Source organism: Cyrtonyx montezumae, unplaced genomic scaffold (assembly GCF_038088225.1).
Source record: "Cyrtonyx montezumae isolate F1298 unplaced genomic scaffold, pur_monq_1.0 scaffold_29, whole genome shotgun sequence".
Taxonomy (NCBI): domain Eukaryota; kingdom Metazoa; phylum Chordata; class Aves; order Galliformes; family Odontophoridae; genus Cyrtonyx; species Cyrtonyx montezumae.
Genome location: NW_027072033.1, coordinates 7,199,035 through 7,210,217, shown reverse-complemented (window position 1 = coordinate 7,210,217; position 11,183 = coordinate 7,199,035). Strand labels below are relative to the sequence as shown.

Genomic DNA, 11,183 nt, shown 5'->3' with positions numbered 1-11,183 from the left:
AATAGGTGTATTTTAATATTCTTTATAGATTAGACTATAAAAATCTGGGACTTCAGATTCATATACTTCAAATATTTATTAAAGCAAACAATTTTATTGATAAAATGTGTTAATCATTAGAAAAGATTGACAAGAAAGATAGCTTTGTGTATTTACTTTATACAGCTTTGCAGAATAAGATACTTGCATAGATTTCATAGTGCTTCTTTACTACTCTCTGAAATAACTTCCTGAAGTTCTTCAGTATTATTATGAACATTTTTGTACTTCCTACAGTAGCTAATATAAAAAACACTTATGACTTATTGGAATAAATCTTCAAGTCAAAAAACAAGTTCTCTTTTCAAACAAAGATAAATAATACAGCCTTACTCTTCTTGTTCTGATGAACACAAGTTGTTCAAAAGCTCTACAAAATCCTTCATGATGGCTTGTCTTGTCAACTTCTATTTAGCTAGAAAAATTCTGAAATATATCCGCACTCTCAAGCCAGTTCCGAAAACAGGATAGCCCTTTGTCTCTGATCTGTTTTCTTCCTTTGTCAGTAATGACTTCCCCAGTTTGCTTCACAATCACCAGTTTAGGAATTGCTGTTATGTTGTATTTCTTCTTCAGATCACTGAGAGAAAAAAAAAGTTAAGTATAAAGAAATAATTAGGGATCGTTCTAGGAAAATGCACATGGGACAGCAGAAGCAATGTTCACCCAGACATTTCAGAGTTTGACGCATAGCACTGGGTAGTGTGGAAAGATGGGGAAGGCTTGACCAGAACTGGACATCTTCCTAGTGAAACTTAGCTAAGGGAGCTAAGACAGGTGAAGCAACATTCCCAGTACTGTTCCTCATCACTGTCTGTAGTTGCCAGACCAGTGGAGACTTAACCCCAGCAACTATAAAGAGGCCGATTATAATGCAACATACTCATCTACCCTGTTTTTATTAGCCAGAACTAGAGGTCTCTTTTTGCTGGACAGGAGGAAATACCTTACTTAAATTAGTATCGGCTATTTTCTCCCATACAGAGATGTTGTGGTTAATCAAGTCTGTAAAGGAGTTTTCTAAAACTCATTGGAGCATAATGCTTTACTTAAAGCGGTAAAAAAAGAAAGAGAGATGCCTTAACTCCCTTCAATGACACAAGCTGAAATCTCAACAGAAATAAAAATGGCAAGAAAGGTAATGTATTATAAATGGTAGTCATTTCTTTAAGTCAGGATATGGAGAAATCCGACAGAATAAACAACTACCTAACAGTCAATTGCTTTCTAACAGAACAGTTAAACTACAGGTGAAAAAATTAAAAAGCCATGCAACAGCAACAATCTGTGAAAGAAATTAGGATCTGCTCAAATTGTTGATGAGCCAGTAGTCCAAGAAAAACTAGAGAAGACTTCTAAAGGACAGAAAGCCACTGAATTATTCAATCATCACAGAATCATTCAACCACCACAACTGCAGTGGCTGGAAGGGACCTCTAGAGATCATTGTGTCCAACCCCTCTGCCCAAGCAGGCTCCCTAGACCAAGTTGCAAAGGTAAGCATTCAGACAGGTCTTGAACAGCTCCAGAGAAAAGGACTCCAGAACCTCTCCGTGCAGGCTGTGCCAGTGCTCCATCACCCTCACTGTGAAGAAGTTCCCACACAGATTTATGTGGAACTTCATATGCTTCAGTTTGTGGCCATTTCCCCTTGTCCTATTGCCACACACAGACTCATCCCTTTGCCTCCCACACCTTAAATATCCATAGACATGGATCAGATCCCGAGTATTCTTTTCCCAAGGCTGAATAGACCCAGGTCACTCAGCTTTTCCTTATAAGAGAGGTGCTCCAGGCCCTTTATCATCTTTGTGGCCCTCCACTGGACTCTTTCAAGGAGATCCTCATCTTTTTTTGTACCAGGGAGCCCATAACTAGACAAACTAAGTCTCGGTCAGACCTCATCAGGGCAGAGTAGAGGGGGAGGACCACCTCTCTTGACCTGCTGGCCATGCTCTTCTCAATGCACCCCAGAATGCCATTGGCCTTCTTGGCCGCCAGGGCACACTGCTGGCACATGATCAACCTGTTGTCCACCAGGACACCCAGGTCCCTCTCTGCAGAGCTCCTCTCCAGCAGGAGATTCTCCAACCTGTATCACTACATATGGTTATTCCTCCCTAGGTGCAAGACTCTGCACCTGCACTCATTAAACCTCATCTGGTTACTCTCTGCTCAACTCTCAAGCCTGTCCAGGTCTTGCTGAATGACAGCACAGCCTTTCAGCATGATATCCATTCCTCCCAGCTTCATATCATCAGCAAACTTGCTGAGGGTGAACACTATCCCCTCATCAAGGTCATTGATGAAGATGTTGAACAGAACTGGATCACTGACCCCTGAGGAACACCACTATGTACAGGCCTCCAACTGGACTCTGCACCACTGATCATAACCTCTCAGCTCTGCCAGTCAGCCAGTTCTCAGCCCACATCACCATCCACTCATCTATTCCACACTTCCTCAGCACAGGATGCTGTAGGAGACAAAAATCAAACACCTTCCTGAAATCAAGGTAGACTATATCCACTGCTCTCCTCACATCCAGCCAGCGTTGACATCACAGAAGGCTACAAGGTAGTTTGAGCACAAACTTCCTTTGTTAAGACATGGTGACTACTCCTGATAACATCCTTTTCTTCCAACTGCCTGGAGACAGCATCCAGAACAAACTGTTCCATCACCTTTCCAGGGGCAGATGTGAGGCTGACTGGCCTGTAGTTCCCCAGATCTTCCTTCTTGCCCTCTTTTTGAAGGCTAGAGTGACATTGGCTATCCTCCAGTCTTCAGGCACCTCTCCCACTCTCCAAGACCTCTCAAAGATGACAGTGTTTTAGCAATCACCTCTGCCAGCTCCCTCAGCACATATATATGCTCCCATGGATTTATGTACACTGATGTTTCCTTGATGCTGTCAGACCATCTCCTCCCTCACCAAAGGGGATTCTTCCATTCCCCAGACCCTCTCACTTACCTCCAGTGCCCTGGAATCCCAAGGGGGAGTTTTTGCAGTGAAGACAGAAGCAAAAAACATATTCAGAATCTCCATCTTCTCTTCATCCCCCATTACCAGAACACCCTCTTCATTTAGTAGGGAATACACATTTTCCGTAGTCTTCCTTTTACTGTTGACATACTTAAAGCCTTTCTTATTAATCCTTTATTTTCTTTGCCAGATTCAATTCCAGGTTGGCTTTGGCCTTCCTCATTGCATCCCTGCAGGCTCTGACAACATTCCTATATTCTTCCCAAGTGGTCAGACCCTTTTTCCATGTTTAATGGACCTTTCTCTTCCCTTTGAATTATGCATGAGCTTCCTTGCTTGGAAGAAGCTGTTTAAATGCTGACCAGCTCTCACAGGCCCCCTTACCTTCTAACACCTTAGCCCCACAGGATAGCTTCAAGAAGGTCCTGTTAGACATCAAATTTGGCTCTCCTGAAGTCCAGGGTAGCAATCCTACTTTTTGGTTTGCCTCTTCTACTCAAGATCTTCAACTCCACCATCTCATCATCACTACATCCCAATCTGTCCCCAACCTTCACTTCCCTAACAAGCCCATCCTTATTAGCAAGAACAAGGTCCAGTAACACCCCACTCCTCATTGGCTCCTCCATCACCTGCATCAGAAAGTTTTTTCAACGCACTGCGGGAACTAGCCAGGCACACACGCTCCAGGCATGTTGCTTTCCCAACAAATATCTGGGTAATTGAAGTCTCCCATAAGAACCAGTAACTCAGATTCTGAAGCTACTTCCAGATGTTTGTAGAAGGCCTCATCAACTTCCTCCTCCTGACTCAGGGGCCTACAATACACTCCCACAACTGTGACAATCCACACTAGCTTGCCCCTTAATTCTTACCCACAAGCTCTCCACTGGTACAATACCCTCATCCAGGTGAAGTTTGATACATTCTAGCTGCTCTGTCACACAATGAGTAACTCCACCACCCCACCTCTCCATCCTGTCTTTCCTAAAAAAAGACATAACCATCCATGACAGCACTCCAGTCATGCAAGCCACCCCACCATGTCTCCATGATCACAATGAGATCACGGCCTTGCGAACACACACAGACCTCTAACTCTTCCTGTCTATTTCCCATGCTGCGCACATTAGTATACAGACACTTCAGGGAACAACAGCTGCAGCTATCTCTAAAGGGACACAAGAAGATTTCAGGTGGGGAATTGGCAAGGGTAACTCCTCTAATTCCTCACAAGACTACAGTACAAACCAGAGGTATTTCCCTGCAATCTCCTACAACAACATCCTCAAGCACTCCCGTGTCCTGTTGACCTCCACCCTCTTCTCCCATTAAATCTAGATGACAACTCTGAACTTCTTGCTTAATCCTAATGAGCATCATTTGATCCCCTTCCCCCTTCATACTCAGTTTAAAGCTCTCTCAACAAGCCACGCTAGCTCTTGGGCTAGGATCTGTTCTCCCCTTGGAAACAGGTGACATCCATCCACAGCCATCAGGCCAGGTGCCAAGTAAACCCAAGAACCCCAAGTTCCTATGGCAGCACCAGCCTTTCAGCCACTTCCTCAGAGCCTGAGTTTTCCTAGACCTCTCTGTATTCCTCACCACCCTCAGAAGGGAGAGAGGAAAGTACAACTTCCACTCCCTCTCCCTCAGCTAATGTCCCTACTGCCCTGAAATATCTTTTGATAGCTCGAAGGCTTCCCTGAGCAACTTCATCACTGCCTGTCTGAACTACCAATAACTATCTCCTTTATGGGAAATGACCTTCCTGCATTGCAATCATTAAAGTGAGCAGAAACTAAGCACCTTCAGAAAAGCAAGATGACAGACACAGCAAGCAATATTCATTGGAATAGACATCAGACATGTGAATAACCTGGCTGTCCAAACAGAAATTTTGTGCCTGAGCGCAATCACTACAAGCAGAACATCAGATGTACAGGACTCACAATTGTGACCAAGGAAATATTTACAGGCATTGTTAAAAATAGAAGACATTAGCATATAGACATTCTGTTTTCACTGAAATGAGGAGAAGCCTTCAAAATCCTACATGAAGCACAGGACCAGATAAAACATTCCTGAAACACATCTTCCCTTCTCATTTTTCCCCCCCAAAAAACCCTAAACAGGCAAAGGATGCTGCTTTGCCAGTAGGTTAGCAGCAAATTTTAGCAGAGAAACAACAATAAGGTCTAGCAAAATAGGCTTGTTCCAACAACTCTGAAATAAAAACAAGCTACCAAGGATACCCACAGACTGTTCTGAAGTTTACTAAAATGGCAGTAAAAAACAACCCAACATAAATTATTTTAAGAATGTAAATGGTTATCATCTCATTCCAGTGAGAAGTTAAACAAGATGGAAGATGCATTGTAGTGGTTCAGTAGACAATAAAATAGTTTAAGGTGCCTAACAATTGTAGCACAGGCAGAACTGTGGAAACTGAAGTTAATTTGCTTTGAGACTAGAAGTAATGAACAGTTTGCTCTCCTAAGGGAACACATACACCAGCACAGCATCTAGTTTATGTAGCCCTGGACAGAAGGTTGCTTGCATGAAACCAGACTGAAGCATGCACACAGATTCTGCTCACATTTGTGTGTAGGTCACTGTATGACTAGACCTGAAGAATGCTCAGGAACAGATCTGCAGATATTGCTTCTTCATCATCATGAATGTGTTAGAGGTGTTTACAAAAGCATTTTAAAACCTGTTAGATCACCTATGAGGATCTCAATGCTGTGACTCACCTGTACAAAAAACATATGCATCATCAGATGAACTAACAATGACAGTTTAATAATCACCAGCCATAAGCAGAAATACCATGTGCCTCGAAGGAAAACTCAATTTTCTTGCAAAACATGATAAGTAATTACATTTTTAAATTCCAGCTGAAAGAATATATTCCCAGGTGAAGCCTAGAAGTATGTACTGTTTCTGACTGAGAAATCTAAAATCCAAATAGTCAAAACAGAAAAGGAAGCTATAAAAAAAAAAAAAAGGATAGCTGGGGAAGACTAGATGAGCAGCCTTTTTACAAATAATCTTTTAGCCAAATCCTTGAAGCCATTGCTTTTTGGCCATGCAGAGGGTATTAACACAAGAGGACAACCTTTATTCACATATAAAATACAAAAAAAAAAAAAGACATTATTTAAGGAAACTAGAAGTCACTGCAGTTTGTTAGGCCTTTGTTTCTTAGGAGAATCTTACAGAGGAGTGTTTCCAAGGGTACAAAGATTTTACAGTGTCATGTACTGATTTTTGACTGCAGTGGCATTAATTTCCTTCTTAGAAACCCAGCAGTGCTGGGACTTGCATTTGGAGCTAGAACAGTGTTGGTAATACCACATCAGTGTCTTAGCTGTTGCTGAGCAGTATTTACACAGCCAAGTCTTTGCGTTTGTCATGCTGTCCTGCCAGTGAGGAAGTTAGGGGTGGGCAAGAGTCTGGTAAAGAACACAGCTGAGACGGTGAATCCCAACTGACCACAGGGATCTCATGAACCTCATGAAAGAGTCAGCAATGAAAGCTAGGAGAGAGAAGAAGGAGGCAATTCAGATTTCATTGTCACTGTCATTTTTTTTGTCATGTATGATGAAGCCCTACTTCTCTGTAAATGGTTCAACATCTACCTGCAACTAGTAGCAACTGAATTTTGCTTTGCTTGTGGATGCAGTTATACTTCATCTTTTAAGCTGCCTTTACTTCAACCCACCAGTTTCCTCCTCTCAGACTACTCTCCCTAGCCCACTTGGGAGGTGGAAGCCAGTTAACTGAACAAGCAGCTGAGTGGTGCTAAGCAGCTTAACAGGGTTTACTCCTAACATAGGTGAACAATTTTATGACAATTCAAGATCTATAGGTAAGAGCATTCTTAAGGATACAAACAACATGTGGCAAAGTTAATATCATAACAGAAACATATACAGTGCACTCATACACTAGGTTAAAATTATATTTAACCTCCCTTCAGTTTTAACAGCTTTCACTTGGAAGTACTCTTGCTTGAAAATAATGGAAATCTTGCTAAGCTGCTTCTTGTAGTATGTGCTGTAATCCACAGCAATGTGGATTTTCTTTTAGCAGTGAACTTTCTGCACTGTTAAGTATTAATCACTAATTGATATCAAAGATGCACATTGTAAGAAAGAGATTCAATTTTAGTGTTCAGACTTTGGGATCAGCCTCAACAGGTTACAACTCTTAAAAGCTCATAGATAATTTTCACCTCCTTTTTCAGTCCCCTTGACACACTTCTAAGGAAGCCTTTAGACTTTCAAATCCAAAGTTTCTAATATAAAATGTATATACCCTTCCCCTTTTTTTCCAGAAATCATTTGTGATTGTTTGGGATTCTAGTTTTCACTGATTGGAACCCATGTGCTGAGTTAAAATGCCTGTCTAGCTGTCAGCTTGAAGAATGACTAGCACATCACAAACAGCTACACAAAGAACATCTGAATTCATAGTTGGGTTATGTATAAACACAGCAGTCTTCAAATATCATAATGAACACAGCAGTACCTATTTACTAAAATTTGTTGTTAATATACTCCCTTCTACTCCTTCTCTTGCTCTCTATTCCCATTCTTCTATTGCTCCTTTCTTTCTAGAATGTCTTTGTCCCACCTCTGCAAGGACCAAAGCCTGTGTCTGCAGCAATCAAAATCAACATTAAAGCTGCAAGCAGTCAAGGCAACAGGAGTAATATTTCCTGCTAGTCATGTCACAGGTCATCTACTGTAGTAAAGTACACCTTTTGCCATCTGTGATAAAACAATCATGACTGGCAGCACAGGAGTCCTCAGATATTGCTATGAATTTACCTTATTTGCTACTCTGCAGGAATGTACATTTTGCCCACTACCTTACAGGCTTCTTCTAAATAGGAAGAAATTCAGTCCCAAAAAGCATTGCACTTCCATGTGCAAAGTTCTTTTTATCCAATTTCAAGTCAGCTCTTTTGTTCTATAAGGCACAGTAGTTCAAGTTCCAGATCTTACTGAAGTCGCCAGCAGGAATACCAACTTCACTGCAGGCACTGAAAGAGTCCACAAGAGAGAAACCAACCTGAATGACTTACAGTTGAATTTGTAAAAGGTTAATGAATTATGGTTAATAAATTAATATACAAAATGTAAAAATACCAATTTGTTGCAAGTTTAAAATTGTGTTCTTACTTAGATTCTGAAAGAAATGGACACAATTACAGCTGGACAAGTTGGATGTCTACAGTAACTCTTAAATATCTCTAAAGCCAAACTGCCAGCTAATTCAACCTAATCTTACACATTTTCATGCAAGCCTTTATTGGAAGCAAGAAAGATTCAAAACCATTGCCTTTTCTATTCCTCCATACTTTGTTCTTCCAGGAGACATTCTGAATGCTGGTCTCACAGCTACCCCTGACTACACAAACCATATCACTACAGGTGTCTGAAGGTCACTACAGATTGCCACAGAAAAGCTGATTAGGTTGTCTCCATACCTTCACTTCATGTGACTTGGGCAAGCCACAACAGAGTTCAAAATAGAACCCTAATCCACTGAGTCTGAAGCTATAAGCACATTCCAGTGGCCTATGCTTAATGGCTTCCTAGATGAAGTGACTTCAGATACTACATTATCTTCAGGAAGTTGGGCCAAATTCTACTAGTATTCAGTATCTGCTAAAACAATTACTGCCTGAGAAGCATCTGCAGAACTATGAAAAAGTATTTTTAAATCTATTTTTGACTGCATTAAAACTGCCATTATAAAACAAAGATATAGTATTAAGTGGTTTCTGACATCCAGGAATGATTCAAGGAAGGATGACGTAATTCCTGAGTTCAGGTTGTTTACTGTTGAGGCTGTCAAAGTACACAGACCAAGTAGGTAGCATGTATCCAAAATCTGCTCATTGTTCAAAGGGAAAAAATTCTTCACTGGTATTGAACTCATTACTTCTGGACTTCACTGACTCAAACACTGCTGTTCTCATAGGATAATATATGGACCACTTGTATCTTTACTTCCATTATTTAATACATTCTTATGAATATACAACTTCACACAAACAAACTGAATCTAACTAAACTTTATCTAACCCAAAGCTGAAGAAACATTTTCAACCTACAGAAATTTCAGAGCCTTCCCAATACCATCTCTGTATCCCCTTAATCTGTAATTCTCAAAAGGAACTAAATCATGTTTCTGAGTAGTTAAAATGCATATATATCTTCAACCTCTGTCGTTATAACAGTCCTTGTTACCATCTTTGACCCCATTCCTGAAACGTGCTCACGTCTCCTCCCCTTTGTTGTTCTGCTGAGCAAACTGCCCTGAGTAATGCCCATTTGAAAGATATTACCAGAGGAAATTTTTGTCCCTTGTTTATCAACTGAACTAGTTTTTTGTTTTTTTTTTTTTTTTACCAAGCTTACTTGCATATCTCAAATCATTTACAATTATTGTGGTTTAACCCTGCAGGCAGCTAAGCACCACACAGCCACTTGTCCAATCTCCCCAGGTGCAATTGGGCAGGGAATCGGGAAGGTAAGCATACAGAAACTTGTGAGCCGAGATAAAGACTGTTTTCTAGGTAAATCAAAAGCCACTCACATCAGCAGAGCAAAACAAAGAATTCGCCTGCTACGTCCCATCAGCAGGCAGGAGAACAGGGCTCATCACAGATGACTGCTTCCTGAAAAGGCAAATGCCACCACTCTGAAACTTCACCCCAGCATTTATTGTCAAGCTTGACAGCACGCAGCATGGGAAATTCACCTGGCTCCTCGCTGTGACCCATCCCAGCTCTCTGTGCACTGCTGCTGTCAGGGCAGCAGAAATAAGAAGGTCACTGACTCCGTACAACCACTACTCGGTAACAGCTCAAAAAGCCAGTGTCCTATCACTGTTTTCATCAAAAATCCAAAGCACATTACCACGCAAGAAAGCCCCTACGAAGAAAATTAACTATCGCAGCCAAAGCAGCTTACTCCACTCTCCCTTCAGTTCATCAGCAATGAGCTTTGCAACTCCTTCACTTTTATTTCTTTCCACAGCACTACCAAATCGGGAAACCCAGAACTACCGCCTCCCTGGAAAAGCACTGGTCGGGGAGGCGGCAGCAGCTCTGCCCAAAGGGCAGGGCAACGAAATCAGCAGAGGGCTGATGGGGCCGAAATCCCGCAGGGAGGGAGGCGCGACCTGGAGCTGCCAGAGCACCAGTCAAGGTTGCACAGAGGGCAGGCAGGGGTCTGAGAAATCCTTTGAGCCGGAGAGAGGGATGCGAGCAGAGGCTCCGGCGGTACTCACTGCTTGTAGGGGTCGTGGAAGGGCAGAGCCAGCCAGTCGCCATGCATGGAGTGCATGTAGCCCAGCATCTCCTCGGCGCTGTGGTCGGAGGAGATGAAGACGATCTCGAAGGGCGCAGGCGGCTGGCTCTCCTCCAGCAGCTCCGTGTAGAAATCGCAGAGCACGGGGGTGAAGTCGCGGCAGGGAGAGCACCAGGCGGCCGAGAAATAGAGACCCACCACCTTGTTCTGCAGGGCCTCCTCGGGGTCCACGCTGCGGCCGTCCTTGCTGACCAGCAGCCGCCCGCTGAACACGTCCACCATGCCGCTTTTGGAGGACAAAGCGAAAGAAACGAGAGGCTCCGGGGCGATAAACGTGCTCTTTCCGCGGGCGGCACCAGGCTCGAGCGCTCACTCCCTCCGAAGGCACACGTGCACAGCACCGCACCACTGGCATCGGTAATGCCACTACCCACCTTATCCTTTGCCCTCCCTGACTGACAGCAGAGCTGGCCAGTGGCAGCGGCAGGAGAGCGTAGCCGCGCCCCTGCCCCTGCCCCTGCCCCTGCCCCTGCCCCTGCCCCTGCCCCTGCCCCTGCCCCTGCCCCTGCCCCTGCCCCTCCCGTGCTGTGTGGTGACGGACGCGACCTCGGCTGGGAGCGAGCCCCGAGAGGGGAAGGTGACCTTTCATTCTCACCTGGACGGACCTGGCAGCCCCATGAGCTTTAGAAAACTTCTAAAGTTTGACTAAAGGGACGTGGTGGGGGTGATGATCACACGTGATGCGTTGTGTCGTGTTCAATAGCCGCACCGCATCCTCTTGGGATTTAACTGCTTCAATGCAAGTGCTGCTCTTTCCACTGGATACT

The 11,183-nt window shown here is 43.4% G+C and overlaps 1 protein-coding gene across 1 annotated transcript; it reads right to left on the bottom strand.

Annotated features, from left to right (window-relative positions):
- Positions 1 to 450: 450 nt before the first annotated feature.
- Positions 451 to 10,638, bottom strand: NXNL2 (nucleoredoxin like 2). The gene is made up of 2 exons (XM_065740571.1): positions 10,337 to 10,638; positions 451 to 619 (listed from the first exon to the last, which is right to left on the bottom strand). The coding sequence occupies exons 1-2, from the start codon at positions 10,636 to 10,638 to the stop codon at positions 451 to 453; spliced, it is 471 nt and encodes a 156-aa protein (XP_065596643.1).
- Positions 10,639 to 11,183: the final 545 nt, after the last annotated feature.